The following is a 20104-nucleotide window of genomic DNA, read 5'->3' on the forward strand; positions in this document are numbered from 1 at the left end:
TTGGTGTGGGGGGGGGGGCCAGGGCCAAATCTATGGGGGCCCAAGCCCCCGTGGCCCCACATAGCTACACCCCTGGTTATTAACTTACCTTTCTGGTAGAGCGATAGTTTGTTCCTTTCTAAGATTTGGTTTTCCTTCTGTCAGCAACGTACGATATAAAAGCATACATGATAGTTCTTTTGCTGATCAATCTTGTAACATTTGGAATGCTGTTCCTGTTTTTATCTGAATAATTCCAAATTATTTCAAGTTTAGGAAGGCTTTGAAGTCTTATTTGTTTGATAGATATTAAGATTCTTTTTTTTTTAATCTAGTACATTTTTGTAAACTGCTTTGATTCCTTTGTTGATTTAAGCAGTACATAAGTTCATTAAGTGTTGCCACACTTCCAACAGTGGCCAATCCAGGTCACAAGTACCTGGCAAGATACATTTTATCCTGCTTATCCTAAAAATAAGCAGTGGATTTTCCCTAAGTCCATGGACTTTTCTTTTAGGAAGCCATATAACGAATGGAATGGAACGCAACAATTGCTTTCTCCAGCTTAATTTACACACAAATGTGACCTTCTCTCTTCCTAGAGATGTGAAGCACAAGAGCCAGAAATATTTCTAATAAATTAGTCGTAGGTGGGGAGGGGGGAGGGAGAACATGTAAACATGCATGTTATATGTAAAACAAACAAGATGCGTTAACACAGATTGCCTTTCTCCATTCTCTCTATCCCCTCCATGTTTAAGGTTGTAAGACGCGTTGGTTTGATCGGGACGATCCCAGTGGATATGGAGACTATGAAACTCTGAGTGATCTACTTAAAGAAAACCCTGGCCAGCTCTGCACCAACCCCATCGGGATTGAGGTGCAGACGCTGGATGGCAGCCCCCTGCAAACCTCTCTTATTCAATTGTAAGCACTTCATACCTTAAGGTTAAGAAGGGTCTTAGAGAAGGCAAGCTTAAAGAGTGAGTCAGTCAGGCAGGCACTGGCTCAGGGTGCCAAGCTGAAGGGCCCAAAACCAGCATAATCAGTTAGCCCCTACCAGTGGGTAGGGGGGATGCCGCGGCACGCGCCTGCTCCGAGTTCGCTAAACTTTGTCGCTCATTCGCTGCAGCTCCCTCTGTGCCCCAGAACAGGTTACTTCCTGTTCCGGGGCAGAGGGAGCTGCAGCGAATGAGCGACAAAGTTTAGCGAACTCGGAGCAGGCGCGCGCCGCAGCACCCCCCCCAGCGGCGTGCACCCGGGGGGTGTCATTTCGACGGGGGGGGGGGGGGGCGCATCGGCGCTCCACCCCGGGTGCCATCCAGTCCAGGAACGCCACTGGAGCTGTATCAGTGATTGTAGAACAGTTAAACAGATGCAAACAGCTCAGAGCTGGGTTGCTGGAATCTGCAATATCATATGAGAAAGAATGAACGAGGGAAAAAACGGGTCCGTACAAGGGGGGGGGGGGGTAGGTTAGCAGGATAAGTGCTCTCTAAAGCAAGATGGAGACTGCCTCATGGTGAAGAAGAGGTCAAGAAGGGGCTTGCACAACCGCAGGGAGGAGGAGGAGGAGGAGGTAAAGGGACCAATAGGGACACAGCCTGCCATCAGGTAGCAGGGGTGGTCCAGGGGGGCAGTTCTCGATTGGAGGGAAAGGTCATACCCATCTGACCTCTCAGGCCAGAGATAGTAAGAATGACCAGGAAATGACAGCAGGTAGACAAAAGAGGCAAGCTTGGCTGAGAAAGGGAGAAGGTCTTTGCAGGAGAACAGACCACTAGTAACAGACTTTATACAGACAAGCAGGGGTGACTGCATTACATGTGAGACTACATTACGCACAATGCATTGCTCATAAATCTTTGCAGTGAGTGACTGCAGCAGTAAAAATCCTTAGAAGTGAGAATAACAGTAAAGGCATTAAACACATTTTAAGGCCACGCTATAAACTAGTATAAGGCTGTTGGGGAACAGAACAGACAGGGTCAGTGAATATTGGAGAAGGAAGTAAATAGGTAGATGCTGAGAAACGGGAGAAAGATAGACAGGAAAAAGAAGGTGCAATGGATGCTGGGAAAGGGGAGAAAGAGGTAGGAGGGCAGGTACTGAAGAATGAGAATATGGGAGAACATGGGCTCTCACTTATGCAGAGAGATTCTGATTTAGTGGGAGATCAAAATAAGACAGACTGAGTTCAGAAAGATGGTGAGGGGACCTAGGGGGAAGGGTTATCCAGATATTTCCCGGTATTCTCTGTATATTGCTGCTGGATATCTGTGCAGACTGTCTTGGTAGTATCCAGTTATCCAGATAGTGGAAATACACAGTCTGCTAACTGGGTAACTATCCAGAAAAAGTTAGGAGAGCAAAATGTTAACTGCTGAGTTATCTGGATATCGGGTTACCATATTTGCCCTAAGAAAAAAAGAGGACACATGCCCCACCCCTGTCCCGCCCCCTGTTGCAACCTGCCCTACCCTCTGTCGCACCCTGCCCCTGTCACTGTGACCCCCCCAAAGAAAGCCAGATTCTCTCTTTCCCATGCAGATCCCCTCCCCAATTTTCCAACCTCCCACATGACTCCATTCACTACCCCTCCACTCCTTTACCTTAGTGCGGTGTCCTGGTGGTCTAGTGACTTCTTCAAGGCAGGAAAGAGCCCCCTCTTTCCTGCCTGGCATGTCTGCAGACTGTCTTTCTCCCGGCGTCGATTCAAAATGGCTGCCGAGAGTTCAAGCCACTCTTTGAACATTTTTGTCTTTTGAAAATGAGCCCCAAAGTAATCTACGGAACTTTGTAAGTCTAAGTGCTTTGAAAATGAGCCCCAACTATATATGCTTATAGGCCAGCAGGGGGAAGCAAAGGGTAGCAGGAAGAATACTGGTTATCCTGGGGAGAGACTTGGCCCAACTTGCACAAGGATACTGATACTGCCAAGTGGAGTATTGTCCCTGTATTCTGGGGCACTGAAGGCATCTGACTGATCACAAAGGCCCATCACTTTTCTCACTGTCTCTTTCCTCTCTCAGCTCTGACACCACCAGTGGATTTGGCTGTGTGAATAAATTTGATCCACCTATGATGATGTGCAAGGACTACAAGGTTCAGTTCACCTGCCCGGACAGCTTCTGCTCAGGTAAGGTCCAGAAAGTTTCTGAGAATGCGCTGCTTACATTCTGGGATGTTTCAAATAAATTTTGGCTCCTATGAAATAGAAAATGTAACTGCATGAGACAGGTAAGTAATGTTATTTCTTGAAAGTTGAATATAAATTTTGAAAATTGAAGATTATCAAATGTATAGATTGCTTGGAGTCTGTGACTTGATGACGATTGATGGTGTTTATCTTTCTTGAGAGTCAGTCATATTCTGTTTTGCGAGTGTTAAAAGATTGATTTGTTTTGGTACTTAGGTATAGGATCTACATTTTTTATATATTGCTTAACTATATTTATCAAATCATTCACATTCCAACCTAGTAATGCTCTCTATTTGGAGGAAAAGACTTCAGATTCTCTGTTTTTGCGCCCTACTTCTTGTCATGAGCTGCTACCTCTCCTCTGCAGATTGTGTGTCTGCTTTAATTAGGATTAGGTGCAGAATCGTCATCAGTCGAAAACCCTCCGTATGTTTCTACTTCATATATTTTAAGTGTTATAGCTTTCATATGTTCTGTATGTCTTGATTATACACTTATCTGGGCTGTAGGATAATCTGTCAAGAACGCTTTATGTGAGTGTGCCTGTGGATTGAACTTTTTAGGACAAAATACAGAGACTCTCAATTTAGTTTGAAATGGGAATCTAGAAAAATTCAGGAGTAAAAGGCCATGTGGTGTTTCAAAGGCACATTCAGAGCCCATGATTACGCTTGCTGGGGGGAACTTAGCAAAGGAAGGTGCTTGCAATTGGCCGAGTTAAAGTAAATGGGAGGGGATAAAAAGTCTCGGTATTGTGCTTGAAGGCTGTAGCCCTGGGGTTCTCAACCCTGTCCTGGGACACACCCATCCAATTAGGGTTTCAGGATATCCACGTTGAATATGAATGAAATAAACTTACATACACTACTTCTGTTGTATTCCAGTTTTCCTCATGCATATTCATAGTGGAAATCCTGGCTGTATCTCAAGGAATGGACTGAGAATCACTATTGTGGCCCAGCAGAGGCCACTTCCAGTAGAGCTGGAGGATCAGTGGCACAGAGGCCAACCAAATTTCAGTTTTGGTGCTGCATTTAGTCTTATTTAAGTTTTGGTCAAAAATGCAGGTACACTTACAGCTGAAACTAAAACTTACTCTTTTCTCATAGCGACTCTCCTCTCCCCCAAACAGGAGTGGGCTCATCTCCTTCCCGCCCTTGTTCTCTGTCTCCCTACCTCCTTCTCTCCCCTTCCCCACACAAGAGCAGGCTCAAGCTCCCTCTTTCCCCCTACCTGAACCACCCTAGGTTCCCCCCCCCCCCCCAGGCCTGCCTTAGAGACCTGGTGGTCTAGTGGATACACGGGGCAGGAATGATCCCCAATTACTCCTGCCTTTGCCATCTCCACTGTCAAAATGGCTGCCATGAACTCTACTGTCAGTCTTGCAGGCTACCGCTGGAGGTCATGTCAGCCATTTTGAGACTGGAGTCGGCATGGGCAGGAGCGATTCCCAGTTAATAGACCCACATACAAAAGGCATTGATCCTGTGGTACTGGTGTAGTTCTGAGAGCTGTTGGGTTTGGATCCCCATCTACAAGGGTTATTTGTTACTATTGTTAATGGAGAGCATGCTGAGGTTACACTTTGGAGGAAATACCCCACCTGGCATGGGGGACCAAAGACACAGGAACATAAACAAGGCAAGGTATGGAAATCCATATTTTTCCTTCTCTGCTGCAGTGTGCAAAACTCGCTGGTTTGATCGAGACGATCCCAGTGGAAAAGGAGACTATGAAACGCTCTCTGACCTGCTGAAAGAGGTTCCAAATGAGCTGTGCTCTAACCCCATCGCAATCAAGGCGCAGACTCTGAAGGGCATCTCAGCTGACAACAGCGGGCAAAATACCCTCATTCAATAGTGAGTATGCCAAATTTCATATTTATAAGGGGAGGAGGGTCAGAATGCATGCAAGAGTTACTCAGAAAGAAATATTATCCAATGCTGCAGTTTAATCTGTGAAAAAAAAACATAAATAAAAGGACAATCCATGACCACAGATTAAAAACAAATCCTAGAAAGTTTTTTTCCCCACCTAGTGGTATCTGTTGCTAGAGGATGTGGTCAAGCCTTTCAGTGCAGCAGAATTCAAAAAAGGTTTGCACAAAAAAAAATGATGAGACAGGTAGTATTGACAGAGCTGGTGCTCATCCTGGAAATGAAGTGCAAGGGCTCCAGACCAAAATTTCACTTGCAATTATCCGGAGCATGCATATACCAAAGTTACCATTTTCAAGTGTATGCAAGGCCTGCTGGCTCCTGCCTCAAATGGAAACTCCCACAAAGAGAAACACCCCCCCCTCCACGGACCCATCATAGGCCCCCTCCCCAGGCCTACCTTACAGTCTTGGTGGTCCACAGGTCAGCTGGGGAAGGAGCGATCCTCCTACACTCCTACCAGTGCAGTCTCCGTACTGAAAATGGCTGCCGTGAATTTCAGCTGCAGTCTCATGAGATTGCTGCAAACTCATGGCAGTCTCGCGAGATTGCTGTGGGAACTCATGGCAGCCATTTTCACTAAGGAGACTGCACCGGCAGGAGCGTAAGTAGGATTGTTCCTGCCCCAGCTGACCACTGGACCACCAGGGCTCTAACGTAAGCCCGGCGAGGGGGCCTATGGTGGGTCCACAGGGGAGGGGTGTTCTATTTGTTGGAGTTTCCATTTGGGGCGGGAGCTGGAAGGCCTTGCATACACCAGAGCTGTAAGGAAGGCCCGGGAGGTGGGGGGAGGGGTGTTCTCTTTATAATGGGGCTGAGAGTGAATGAGGGAAATTGCACTTAAAAAGAGTGATGTTGTAAAAAGTACATAAGTATTGCCATACTGGGAAAGACCAAAGGTCCATCGAGGCCAGCATCCTGTTTCCAACAGTGGCCAATCCAGGTCACAAATACCCAGCAAGATCCCAAAAATGTACAAAACATTTTATACTGCTTATCCCAGAAATAGTGGATTTTCCCCAAGTCCATTTAATAATGGTCTATGGACTTTTCCTTTAGGAAGCCGTCCAAACCTTTTTTAAACTCCACTAAGCTAACCGCCTTTACCACATTCTCTGGCAACGAATTCCAGAGTTTAATTACACGTTGGTTGAAGAAAAACTTTCTCCGATTCGATTTAAATTTACTACATTGTAGCTTCATCGCATGCCCCCTAGTCCTAGTATTTTTGGAAAGCGTGAACAGACGCTTCACATCTCAACTCCACTCCACTTGTAGAGGGGTATCAACACATCCTTTCTTCTGCTGGTTATACCCCTCTCTATGCAGCCTAGCATCCTTCTGGCCATAGCCTCCACCTAGTCGCATTGTTTCTTCACCTTCAGATCCTCAGATGCCATCATCCCAAGGTCTCCTGAGTTGAGTTTACTAATCTCTCCCCTCCTATCCGGTATCTCTCTTTTGGGTTTCTGCACTCCAATTACATCACTCTTCACTTCTTGGCATCAAATTTTAACTTTTCATACACTATTTAAACCCACAATTTTAACATTGGCATGACTTCTGCAATGGGCTGATTTACTAAAGATTCTTTTCCCACAGACACAAAATAGGGGGAAAGAAAACCTTAGTAAGTCAATTTCTAAAAGAGTTACTGCTAATCTGGGAGGGATTCCAACCCCCCCCCCCCCCCCCCCCCACACAAACTTCACTGGAGGCAATGTTGGAAGGGTGGGGAAGGAGAAGTGAGAAAGGTCATAGAGACTGGCTCCTAGATTTAATGAAAATTTGTTGAGACCTGCCTTAAGTTCCACATGGAAGTTGGAGCCCTGCCCACATTTAAGTCCCCTTGCATTTACATACTATGCCTTGCCCCCTTTACAGAACAGAACCTAGGCGACCTGCTATAACTTACACACCCACGTGTACATTATCTGCGAAAGTGTTCGTATTTGTAAATTTACACATGCAAGGGCCATGTAAATTGTGAGCATCAGTTATAGAATCGCCCTTTTAATGTTAACAGGAAATGGGTGTCACGGCCACCCCAAATCACCTTCTGTCCACATGGGGACGCTGGGGTCAGTCTCTGCAGTTCCTCCTGGGGTCCGGGCTGCTGTCCTGCACTGGCGGGATGCTCACAATAGTGTGCTGACGGCTGGGCGCCCCATTGGGGGAGGAGGCCACGCCCAACTGAAAGACTGTGATTGCTTGGTGCCGGCTCCCCTAGGCGCACTTGCGCACTCAAGACTCTAATTTAAAGGGCCTATAGTGGTAGCACCGGGAAATCAATGGAGAACTCCACTTCTGGTCTCCCCGCATTTAAGGCGGGTCCAGACTCCTTTCCAGTGATCTAGCAAATAGGTCTCCAGTCATGCTTCAGCCTGCCTTCAGCCCTTGTTCCATCTCATCTCCAGTCCAGCCCTGTCTTCAGCTCCCACTTGTCCTCAGTTCCAACTTGTCTCCGGGACCTCTGCTGACGTGTCTCCAGCCTGCCAGGATTAAGCCTTGATCATACTGTTTAGTTTCTCACCAGAGTGACTCGCCTGCCTCCAGCCGGGGCCTAACTAACCCTTGGGTTGGCTAGGCAGTGTTAAACTGGCTGTGGCTTAAGTTGAGCGACAAGGGGAAGGAGAGAAGGAGTAAGGGACTAGGCTGTTCTAAAACATCAAACTGAAACTAGGCAAGCTCATGCTGTGTCTCAAATTATAGGAAATGTGTCTGAACAAAGGAAAAGAGGAAACCTTGCTGCTCTGCTCTGGCCTTTTGTAGGTAGATGACAGGGGACCATGCAGTAGAAGTCTTCCTGTCTTACTGCGAGGTGCTTTCCCTCCTAACTCTCTTTCTTTTTCCTCCCTTCCTCTTCTGCACAGCTATGACCCCACAAATGGATTTGTCTGTCAGAACAAACTGAGTGCACCCATGCAGTCTTGCAAGGATTATAAAGTGCAGTTCACCTGCCCTAGCAGCTTCTGCTCAGGTAAGATCCAGCATCCTGTTCCTTATGTGAGGCAGAAAGGTCAGTACTGGTGGGGGGGGGGGGGGGGGGGGAGTACATCGGCCCTCGAGGGCTGCAAGCCAGTCGGGTTTTCAGAATTTCCCCAATGAATATGTATGAGATCTATTTACATACAATGCAGGCACTGCATGCAAATAGATCTCATGCATATTCGTTAGGGGAAATTCAGAAAACCCAACTAGCCCTCAAGGAGCAAGGTTGCCTGCCCCTGGTCTAATATGTGGTTACTCTGGTTTTTGTTATTGATGCTGCGTGCCATCAGTTTGATGTTGCGTTCTGGTGACTCGGTTGACGAGAGCTCTAGCTCCAGCTTTGCCCTGTTTCCCTGTTGAAAATATCAGGACGCTTTTTCATTGAGAAATCTTGACCAATTTTTAATGGTTGATACACTTGCCCTTTAGCCACCAGAAACAGCAAAAGAACATTTCACATGTGAATCAGGTACCTAAGCATAAGGCAGGGGCATAGCCAGACAACAGATTTTGGGTGGGCCTAAGCAAGAAGTGGGTGGGCACCAAGTGTTCTCCCCCTTCCCCCCCTCCAACACCACCACCAAAAAAAAAAAAAAATCTGGCAGGAAAACGCTTCTTTCCACCTTGGCAGTCTACAGCAGGCATGCGCTGAAGACTGAGCATGCGCAGGTGCCAGTATCAAAGAGAGTAGCGTTTTCATTACCATCAGGGGGAGGTCTTCAGCTGGTGGAGCTGGGGATCCCCACCAGCTACCACTAAACGTGTGCTACTGTTGGGTGGGCCTGAGCCCTAACTGGGTGGGCCTCGGCCCACCCAGGCCCACCTATGGCTACACCACTGGCATAAGGGCCCATGTTATGGCTGTGAGCTGTGGTAACACCATACATTGGAGAGGGACCTGGATGCTTCAGGGTGTGGTGGGAACTGGGATTTATGTGGATCTTATGATATTATATCTTTAGATCTGTGTTCAGCTAATATGAATTGATTTTAATAGTTGTATTCTTGTATTAATTGTCTTGTAATGCTTCTTCGCGAGGTAGAAATGTCGTCATAAGCTGTCCCCGCTGGCCTTGTGCAGCGACAGCGTAGTAGTTTGTAAATGAGATAAGCAAGGTTTATTTGTGTGTAATAACACTGTATAAGTATGTATTTTTAACTCGTTTATGATGGTTGTTACATTTTGCTTGATATCTTTGATGCGAGAAATGAAACGTAAAGAATAGGTACAGATATATGTATATAGATATATTTTTATTTGTACAAACAGAAATAGAACACAGGAATAGATAAAGATTAAATCTATATCTATAAAGCAGACGCGTGTGTGTGTTTGTTTGTTTGTTTGTTAGTTTAGCCTGTCTTTTTCACTGATCTGAGAACTGGATAGAAAACTGTTTAGTATCTGGATCCAGATGCTTTAAATATATTTTACTTTAAGTGAGCCTTAAACATTGACAGTGCTGAGGTGTGTGTGAAAATGGCTGAGTGGGGGTGTACTGCTGAGTTGGATGAGTGTGAGTGAGGGTGTGCTACTGAGGAGTTGTACTGTTAACAGGAGGTGTGAGAATGTGTGAGTGCGAATGGGGGTGTGGTACTGAGAGGGGTGAGAATATGTGAGTGGGGGTGTACTACAGAGTGGGCTGAGAATAAGTGTGAATTGGGGTGTGCTACTAAGGGAGTGTGTGAATGGGTGAGAGGGGGTGTACTGCTGAGGGGTGAGTGTGAGAATGAATGAGTGTGAATAGGGGTGTACTGGTGATGAAATTTTGAGTGGGGGTTTTCTGCTGAGAGGTGTGTGAGTGTGAGTGCTTTTCTGAGATGTGTGTGAGAATGGGTAAGTGTGAGTGTTTTGCTGAGGGGTGTGTGAGAACGGATAAATGTGAGTGGAGGTGTGCTGTCCTGTGGTGTGTGAGTGTGGGTGTACTGCTGAGGACTGAGTGTACGTAGAGGTATGCTACTCTGGGGTATGTGAGATCAGGTGAGTGTCAGTGGGGGTGTGGTACTGAGGGGTGAGTGTGAGAGGGGGGTGTTATTCTGGGGTGTATGATTAGGGTTGTTTTGCTGAGGGGTGTGTGAGAACAGGTGAGTGTGAGTGGGGTGTTTTGCTGATTGCTGTATTAGAATGGGTGAGTGTGAGTGGGGATGTGTGAAAATGGCTGAGTGTGACTGGGGTGTTTTGCTGTGTGCTGGGGTATGTGAGAAAGGGTGACATTGAGTTTAATACTCCCTTAAATCAGAAAATGTGGAGACTGGATCCCAACCTAGCACTAACTTTTCTTTTCCGATCAATTTTTTTTAGGTTGATTTTCTTCATTAGTTGGGGTTTTTTTTCAGTCCAGCAAGTGCCTGCCGTTTGGCTTTCACTGTTTTCCTGTCAAAACATAGCCTTCTTTTCAAGGGCATATTGAAATTCAGTTTCCTGCCCTTTTTGAGGTGCGTTCCCTTGGCGAGGTAGTGAATTCATGAGCACACACACTTCCCAACCTGACTCCAATACTTTCCCAGCAGTCTCTGATCCCTCCTTGTACTGAAATTGTTAGGGAAGAGGGTATTAGAGAATGAAAGAGGGACAACTGAGCAGCTGCTGTCTGTGTTTCTCCCCACCAATCTTTGACCCTCACCCTCTCCCAAACAGTTTATCGTTTAGCAACAACAAGAAAAAACTTTCTGACCTGCAGCCTATTCATTTAATGGATGAATCTATTGCTTCCCCTTCCCTGAGTGCACCCGTGAACCAGATCGCTTCGAACTACAAATAACCTCGGCAACGGCAGGTAGAGTCTGCATGCCGGGTTTGGTGGCCCTAGCTCTTAGGGGGCCAGAGGAGTTCGACACGAACAAACAAACACACGCATCTGCTTTATATATAGAGAGATTAACAAACCCAGAACATGCTTCCGAAATAAGTAAGTTTTCATTGCTTTCTTTAAAAAGGAACATAAGACAGGAACGTAAGAGCTTTGAAGTCAGAATGATTGAATATTTTGACACCTAACAGACAAGACTTAACAAGGATCTGGGTTTTCTAGCCCATTATAAACCATAAAGTTGTATTTCTCTGTTTATCACCCTCCTCTCACCTATCCACACCCATCCCGTTAGACTATCAATGAAATGCTTTGATGTTCCCATGCGTACCTCCAACTCACCCCCACCCTGTTAGACTGTCAATGAAATGCTTGGATGTTTCACTTATATATATACTGTCATCTACCACATTTGCTTATTTCCGATCTGACGAAGAAGGGCAACCTTCGAAAGCTAATCAAGAAATGTATTGTTATGTCCAATAAAAAAGGTATCATCTTATTTTCTTTTCCATGTTTTATTTTGTTTGATTTCTATAGATTCTACATGGAATGTTGCTATTCCACTAGCAACATTCCATGTAGAAGTCGGCCCTTGCGGATCACCAATGTGGCCGCGCAGGCTTCTGCTTCTGTGAGTCTGACATCCTGCACATACGTGCAGGACGTCAGACTCACAGAAACAGAAGCCTGCGCAGCCTTCTACATGGAATGTTGCTAGTGGAATAGCAACATTCCATGTAGAATCTCCAATAGTAGCAACATTCCATGTAGAATCTCCAATAGTATCTATTTTACTGTCATAGTAATGCTTGAATGTTTTCACTTATATACACTGTCAGCTAGCACATTTGCTTATTTCCGATCTGAGGAAGAAGGGCAACCTTCGAAAGCTAATCAAGAAATGTATTAAGTTATGTCCAATAAAAAAGGTATCATCTTATTTTCTTTTCCATGTTTTATTTTGTTTGATTTCTATTGATTACCTTTAAAAAGGTGAAAGCTAAATACAGATCTAATTGTATCTGGAAATGAGGACCAAAGGGTAGCTGCTTCATAAGCGAATACTGTCTGAAATATTTTCCAATAACGCACACCCTTAGGACTAGGAAAATTTAGCATATTAAAATGACGTGTAAGATGAAACCTCATATGTAGACCTCCATGTAATGTCTTAAACACTACCAAGCTTAAACATAATATGGGCTTTGTTAATATGTGTTCTAGCTTGAGACCTATCCACTGGAATGGTGGTGGGCCAAGCTACACGGCTTTAACCAGCTGAAAAGCACTGACTAGGCCTGATAACCAGCTGATGGCCTTATAGCAGAGAACCTGCAAGAGCAGGACTGCTTGGTGAGTCTTAAGGAAACCTGGTACAACTTTCAAATTGAGTGTAACACTCAAGATGAGGAAATTAGAGACAAAAATGGTAAAGAGTTTGGTTCTTAAGATGGAGAATGTCTTTATAAAATGGCTCTCAGTATCACAAGATATAAAGACACAGATCTGTGTTTTAGGGTTGGAAAACAGGAAGTGAAAGTGTTGAAATTGGCACTATTAAGCAATCTTTGAGAGGAGGGGCAGGTGGGCACCTGACCGGCGGTTGAGTATGATTCACTGATTAAGCAAGATTAGAAAAAAAAAAGTCCCTGTCCATAGACTTGTATGGGGACCAAATACTATATAAGAAGTGGGCATCCGAGCAATCTTCGGAAGTTTTCCCCAACACATCTTAGGGAGCTAAGCTCTGGCCGGTTGGATCCAGAATCTGTCCACTGAATGTACCAGAATAAAGCCTGATTTAGGTAAGAATAAAAAGACTACTTCTGTAACTAAACTGTTCCTGTCTTTATTTCAATTTATTCTCCCTCTTCCATCTGTTTTACAAAATAACACACACACACCTAAGTAAGATTTCTCACTGAAACAGTCTTATAGATATTGTATAGATTTTATGTGGGAACATAAATGGCCAAAGATTCACTTAGATCCAAGTAGACAGAAAGCTGTGGTCATGGGAATTAGATTTGAACTGCACCTTCTGATGCCTCCCCAGCGCCGATACCCATGGGAAGGGGTGTCACTGGAATTCAGGGAGGCGGTTAAAAAGATCTTAGAAGAACAAACCCTCTGTACACCTCCGTGTGGAAGGGTCCTGCGGGGGTCTAGAGAGGGGTAGATAAAAACAGCTTCTACTGGAAGCCAATCACTAGTTAAGTAAGTTGAGTGATATGAGTAAGATCTTTAAAGAGAAAATCAAGCGAATCATATTATTTATGGTATCTATGGTACAGGGTATGATGGGAAAAAGTGGAGGGGCATAATCGAAAGGGGCGCCCAAGTTTTCATGAGGATGTCCTTGCAGGACGTCCCGGCAAAGGGGCAGGGAAACCCGTATTTTCGAAACAAGATGTGCGTCCATCTTTCGTTTCGATAATACGGTCGGGGACGCCCAAATCTTAACATTTAGGTCGTCCCTACAGATGGTCGTCCTTAGACTTGGTCGTTTCTGATTTTCGGCGATAATGGAAACTAAGGACGCCCATCTCAGAAACGACCAAATGCAAGCCCTTTGGTCGTGGGAGGAGCCAGCATTCGTAGTGCACTGGTCCCCCTGACATGCCAGGACACCAACCGGGCACCCTAGGGGGCACTGCAGTGGACTTCATAAATTGCTCCCAGGTGCATAGCTTCCTTACCTTGTGTGCTGAGCCCCCCCCAAACCCACTCCCCACAACTGTACACCACTACCATAGCCCTTATGGGTGAAGGGGGGGCACCTAGATGTGGGTACAGTGGGTTTCTAGTGGGTTTTGAAGGGCTCACATTTACCACCACAAGTGTAACAGGTAGGGGGGGATGTGCCTGGGTCTGCCTGCCTGAAGTGCACCCACTAAAACTGCTCCAGGGACCTGCATACTGCTGTCATGGAGCTGGGTATGACATTTGAGGCTGGCAAAACATATTTTTAAAAGTTTTTTTTTGAGGGTGGGAGGGGGTTAGTGACCACTGGGGGAGTAAGGGGAGGTCATCCCCGATTCCCTCCGGTGGTCATCTGGTCAGTTCAGGCACCTTTTCATGGCTTGGTCGTAACAAAAAAAGGACCAAGTAAAGTCGCACAAGTGCTCGTCAGGGACACCCTTTTTTTCCATTATGGGTCGAGGATGCCCGTGTTTTAGGCATGCCCAAGTCCCGCCTTCGCTACGCCTCCGGGAACTTTGGTCGTCCCCGTGATGGAAAGCAGTTGGGGACGCCCAAAATTGGCTTTCGATTATGCCGATTTGGGCGACTCTGTGAGAAGGACGCCCATCTTCCGATTTGTGTCGAAAGATGGGTGTCCTTCTCTTTCGAAAATAAGCCTGATAGTAACATATAACATAGTGACATAGTAGATGTCGGCAGATAAAGACCTGTATGGTCCATCCAGTCTGCCCGAAGAGATAAACTCATTACATAAAGTATGAGATGATACAACATATGTATACCTGAACTTGATTTGTCCATGCTATTTTCAAGGCTGTAGAAGTCTGCCTGGCACCGTCCCTGTTCAAAAACTGTTGAAGTTGTTATCGAAGACTTTGATAAGCTCCATTCCAGCCCATCCAAATCTATCCAGCCACGTCAAGGCACAGACCATAGAAGTCCGCCCCGCACTGGTTTTGCTTCCCTAGTCTCTGCTAAGCATCTTTGGATTGATTCCTAAGTGTTTAGGGGAAAGCCTATCACAGAGTTTGACAGAACATTGGGACACTGCATTTCAGGGTCTAATAGGACAATACTGAGGAATTGTATCTTCTGCCATTACTGCGGAATGCCAGGGGTTTGTGTGATTGTAATACTAAGGGACATTGGAAGCTCTGGCTCTAATGGGGCTACAAGGGAACACCTGGAGATTACATGATGAGAAAACATTGTAGAAAAACCAAGGTGTGATGGGTCACGTCTATGTGTCTCAGGGCATGACTGGAACATTGAGGAGCTCTGTGTCTTAGGGGATGAGGTGAACTTTGGGAGGGAGATACTGTGTTCAGGGTGTGATGGGGAGAGCTGTGGAGGCTAGGTTTTAGGATGTGATTTGGAATCATTGAGAAGCTATGGGGCTCAGGGAACACTGAGGATGTGTCTCAGGGTATGAGAAGGGAATATTTAGGAGGACGTATACACTTCTAGAGCTTCAATATTGTCTGTGCTGAATCCTGTGATTGTGCTTTTTAGATAATAATAATAATTTCCGTGCAAGTGTCTGGTCACATACCACTCTGAAAAGTTTGTGTTCTATGATCCATCCCAACTCGAGACATTTATTACATCTAGGAAGACTGTTGGAATAGTAATTCCAACTAATGATGTTGTTTGAAATTGGAATATAGTGTCCTCTGTACACCTCTGCCACTCTTTTTGAAATTGTTTATTTCCTATTAATATACCTTCAATGATGTTTGTATTTTGAACTCCCCACTAGTGGACTTGTATTGGTTTGAGGGAATTTTCATGTATGATACATTTTCTTATATTGTAACCTCATTATATCCAATTTTTCTAAACAAGTTTGTAAACTTGAAAAGTTGAAAATCAATAAACAAATTAAACATAGATAATAATAATAAAAATAATTTTTCTGTCATGCAGGACATGTAGATGAATGCAATTTCTTAAAAACCTCTCTGTCCCCCTGTGTTTTAGATTGTAAGACACGCTGGTTTGATCGGGACGATCCCAGTGGATATGGAGACTATGAAACTCTGACTGATCTGCTTAAGGAAAACCCCGGCCAGCTGTGCACCAACCCCATCGGGATTGAGGTGCGGACGCTGGATGGCAGCCCCCTGCAAACCTCTCTAATTCAATTGTAAGCACTGCTGACCTCATGGTTAAGAAGGGATTTGGGGGTAAAGAGAAAGTGTGTGGAAGGAGTCGCCCAGCAATAGGACAGGCAATACTGGGCTACTTGAATTCTAGCCCTGATCTGGACTGGCTGGTTTCAGTCAGAATTTTGTTAATATTTAGAATGTATTGGTGGTTCAGGGATGAGGTGCAAAATGCTGAGACTAAGGAACACTCCATAAAACTAGTAGGTAGTGTTTAAAAACAAATGGGAGGTCAAGCTAGGATAAGAGACTCCAGAAGTTTCCTCCTTTAAAAGACAGAGGATGATTTTGGTGTGATTGACCTGAAAACAAAAATGTCCTCTCTTCTTAATGAAAGACTAACATTTGCCAAGATAGGAGAAGCTGCCTTAAGGGCCCCCCTTTCCTCTTAGACTTTCCTCCCCCACCTAACCTGTTCCTTTCCTCCCTTCCTGTTCATGCCCATAGATTATGAATTTGTGCTAATTATAACAGTGCTGCAGATTATGGTGCTGATTGTTCTAATTATACTAATGCTGATTATGATTCTGATGATTTTGCTGATGATGATTGTGGTTACTTTATTAATATTCATATTCACCTCATTAATATTCATATAGACCTTATTAATATTAATATTGAGCTGGTTTTGGGCTGGCAACACATTGCCCTTCCCCTACCTCTTTGCTTCTCCTCCTTCCTTCTCTGCCACATGGTTCCTGTAACTGAGTATGGGTTCAGCTACTGGCACCATATGGCTGAAATGTAATAAATAGATCCATGCATTGAGCTTTTAAGCTTGGGGAGAGTAAGCATTTGCCCTGCCTAATTCTGCACAGGGCAACCAGGTCATTTTCAGCAGTGGTGTGGTATGAGGGGGTGGGAGGGACAGGTAGAGTTGATATGCATTGCTGTTCTAGCAAAATCACCTAACAAAACACAGACATTTTGCATCCCCTTCCATCCCCCAATGAACTTGTCTCTTTTCTCTGCACAGCTCTGACACCACCAGTGGGTTTGGCTGTGTGAACAAGCTGACGCCACCTGAAGAATACTGCAAGGATTATACAGTTCGGTTCACCTGCCCACCAATCTTCTGTTCAAAACAGGTTCGGTATCTTGTGGTCCAGGGGTTTGGCTTGGATGATATTTAGAGAAGAAATAAGTCCTGGATCTAATGATTAATTTGGTCATGAGGTTCTGGTATTATCCTATAGTGGGAGACCAGGTCAGATGGTCGAACTGTGCACCACATAACCCAGTGAGCTGGAGTGGACAGCCCAATCACATGGTGAACAGTTTTGGATCAAGGGGAGATGAGGTTGCTTGGCAGTTTCTTCTTGTTCTTTTGAATTTACAGCTCTGTCAGAAATGACTGATTTGAATAAGGGAGGGAGGAGGGGGTGGAAGACGGAAAGGCAGGGTCATTGCAGAGGTGTTCTCCATGGACAAGCAGGATGAGTCACCCACAAACTGGTGACATCATCCGACAAACCTGAAGTGGATTTGCTGAAGTTCAGTGGGACCAGAATCTGTACAAACAGCAGCATGGCTTTCTTGCCACCCCTAAGAGGGCAGGCAATGTCATCCCTGGCGCAGCAATTACATCCTCAGACAGGATTCCGTCAAGGACCTTCCTGCACTTTCTGGGACACTTTGCAGCATCCATCCATGTTGTATCTCTAGCCACGTTCCACATGCGGCCTCTCCAGTGGTACATACGGCCTACGGAAAAGATGGAATCAGCATTTCCAACCACTATCCTGGAAAATTGCCATCGACCAGTCAGCCCGCGATGCACTCAAGTGGTGGCTCAACCAACACAACATCTACACAGGGAAGCCCCTCCAGCAACCTCAGCACCAGCTAATGCTCACCACAGATACCTGCAAGCTTGGGTGGGGAGCCCACCTCCTCCATCTACGAACCAAGGGCACCTGGTCCTTCTCTGAAGCAAGATGCCACATCAACTTCCTGGAGCTCAAAGCCATCAGAAAAGTACTTCAGGCCTTCACTCCCTGGATCCACAACAAAACCATCCTGATCCAAACAGATAACCATGTCACCATGTTCTATGTCAACAAACAAAGGGGTACGGGCTTTCTTCCCCTCTATAGAAAGGCCTACAGAATTTGGATGTTTGGCCTGTCCATCAACTGTGTTTTACAAGCGACCTATCTGCCAGGACTCCACAACACCCTGGTGGACAGCCTCAGTCAGAAGCTGGACCCCCATGAATGATCCCTCCACTTAAGCATAGCGCAAGACCTGTTCCACAGGTGGGGCACGCTATCATTGGACCTCTTCATTAGTAAGTCCAATGCAAAATGCACACTATTCTGCTCCAAATGGCAATCTCAACACAGACTGAGTCCTGATGCCTTCTCGATCCACTGGGGACGCCAGCTACTCTATGCATACCCCCAACACCCCTCATCTACAAAACCTTACTGAAGATCATGCAGAACCAGGCTACCATAATCCTCATAGCACCCCACAGGCCAAGACAGACATGGTTCCCCTTCCTGCAATGCCTGGTGATGCAGCCACCAGTATGCCTGTCGGATCATCTAGACCTCATCACACAGGACCAGTGGATCATGCTACACCCCAGCCTGGGGACTTTGGCCCTATTAGCGTGGATATTGAGAGGTTGACCCTGGCCCCATTCCACCAGAAGTCACTGACGTCCTGCTACCAGCCAGATGACCAGCCACCAGGAAATCTTATATCCTCAAGTGGAAAAGGTCCAGACATGGTGCACCTCTGCACGTCTGAACCCCTTCTCATGTCCTCTTCCAGTGATCCTTCAGTACCTACTCAGCCTATTGACAGGAGGCCTCAGAACATCCTCCATCAGAGTTCAGTTGAGTGCCATCTCCGCCATCCATGAAAGACTCAACAGGGGAACACTCTCTACCCACCCTCTGGTGACCAGATTCATGAAGGGACTCACAAATCTTCACCCTCCAACGTGGCGCCCCCCGCCATCCTGGAACCTCAATGTCGTCCTCCGTTGCCTCATGGTACATCCATTTGAATCACTGGAAATAACACTGGCCACGTTCATCACCTGGAAGACGCTCTTCCTCATTGCTATCACATCCGCCAGGCGCATCAGCGAGCTACAGGCCCTTGTGACCTATGCTCCCTATACGCAGCTCCGCCAGAAACATGCCTCATGCAGAACTCACCCGAGATTTCTGCCCACACAGACCTGCCCTCCTCCCCTATGAATGAACCAGCAGGACATAGCTGGGAAACATCTGAGGCAGGAAGGGATCATCCAAGGATATAAGGGACTACCAACGCATGGTCAGAGGAAGCCTTCAAAGGTTTTCCTTTGAGCTCTAGGAGAGCAAATCTGCTTCCGGTTTGTTGGATGATGTCACCTTTTTGTGGCTGACTTATCCTGCTGTCCATGGAGAACCCCCGTTGCAGGTAATTAACTTTAAAGTCCCTAGGCAACCTCCCCCCCCCCCCCCCACCCCAACTCAACAATCGTATCACCTCTAAACCTTCTGAAACACACATTCATGCTTGGTGAAGGTTTCAGATGAATTAGGGGTTAATTTTAATAAACTACTCAGGTACTAAATTAGATTCCTAAATTTAGGTAGATTTTGCACTGAACTTATGAGCTTCAATTTTGTGTTAAGCTGTACCTAAATTTAGAGCTGCGATTCATTTAGCTACATTTGGGGAACCCAGAAGAGTCTATTTACTTAGCTGTGATAACACATTATCTTGTGCTAAATGGGAAAATCATTTTGGGCTTGGGGTGGGAAAAGGGTTTGACTTGAGCAATAAAGAGTTTCTTCTTTTCATTTTCTCAGGGGCGTTAATACAGCTGAGGAAGAAGTGAACAGAATGCATTAGAAATATGGATCCTAGAAGAAGGAATCTGCAAATAAAAATACTTGTTTGTAGAATGACTTTTCTTTCTGTCATTGCTCCTATTGCCCCCCCCCCCCAACCCCGGCTAGCCCCTGTTTCTGCTGGCCCCCTGGGGTTTTTCTTTCTTTGTGTGAAGGATGTTTACTAATACTGTACATATGCAGAATTTATTACAATTTAAAAAATAAAGAATAATAAAACTTAGCATGATGACGTGTACTCCTATTACTGCTCATTTTATAACTTTTTGGTTTAGTAACTATGTAAGCTGTACTGCTGACGTGTAGAGAATCCTGCTTGTTCTGTTTTCTAGGGACCGTTATAAAATTTGCAATGTTGACTTTTTATAGGTTCTGCAGGAGGTACAGCCATAGTGGAGCCAAAGTCAGTCACCCACAGGGCGACATACTGGGGCCAGGGCTGAAATTTGCAAGGGAC

At 45.6% G+C, this 20104-nt stretch overlaps 1 protein-coding gene across 1 annotated transcript; it reads left to right on the top strand.

The window, feature by feature from the left end:
• Positions 1 to 3043: 3043 nt before the first annotated feature.
• Positions 3044 to 19655, top strand: LOC115456862. Its single transcript, XM_030186211.1, has 6 exons — positions 3044 to 3118; positions 4863 to 5040; positions 7992 to 8098; positions 15606 to 15771; positions 16767 to 16878; positions 19606 to 19655. The coding sequence occupies exons 1-6, from the start codon at positions 3061 to 3063 to the stop codon at positions 19612 to 19614; spliced, it is 630 nt and encodes a 209-aa protein (XP_030042071.1). The 5' UTR covers positions 3044 to 3060; the 3' UTR covers positions 19615 to 19655.
• Positions 19656 to 20104: the final 449 nt, after the last annotated feature.

This window comes from Microcaecilia unicolor, chromosome 13, assembly GCF_901765095.1.
Source record: "Microcaecilia unicolor chromosome 13, aMicUni1.1, whole genome shotgun sequence".
NCBI classification, from domain to species: domain Eukaryota; kingdom Metazoa; phylum Chordata; class Amphibia; order Gymnophiona; family Siphonopidae; genus Microcaecilia; species Microcaecilia unicolor.

Bases quoted from the DNA above. Each gene is read 5' to 3' on its own strand.
- LOC115456862 (XM_030186211.1), top strand. From the start codon at position 3,061: ATGATGATGTGCAAGGACTACAAGGTTCAGTTCACCTGCCCGGACAGC. The intron at 3,119-4,862 runs GTAAGGTCCAGA...TCTCTGCTGCAG, and splicing joins CCCGGACAGCTTCTGCTCAG to TGTGCAAAACTCGCTGGTTT. The intron at 8,099-15,605 runs GTAAGATCCAGC...CCTGTGTTTTAG, and splicing joins CCCTAGCAGCTTCTGCTCAG to ATTGTAAGACACGCTGGTTT.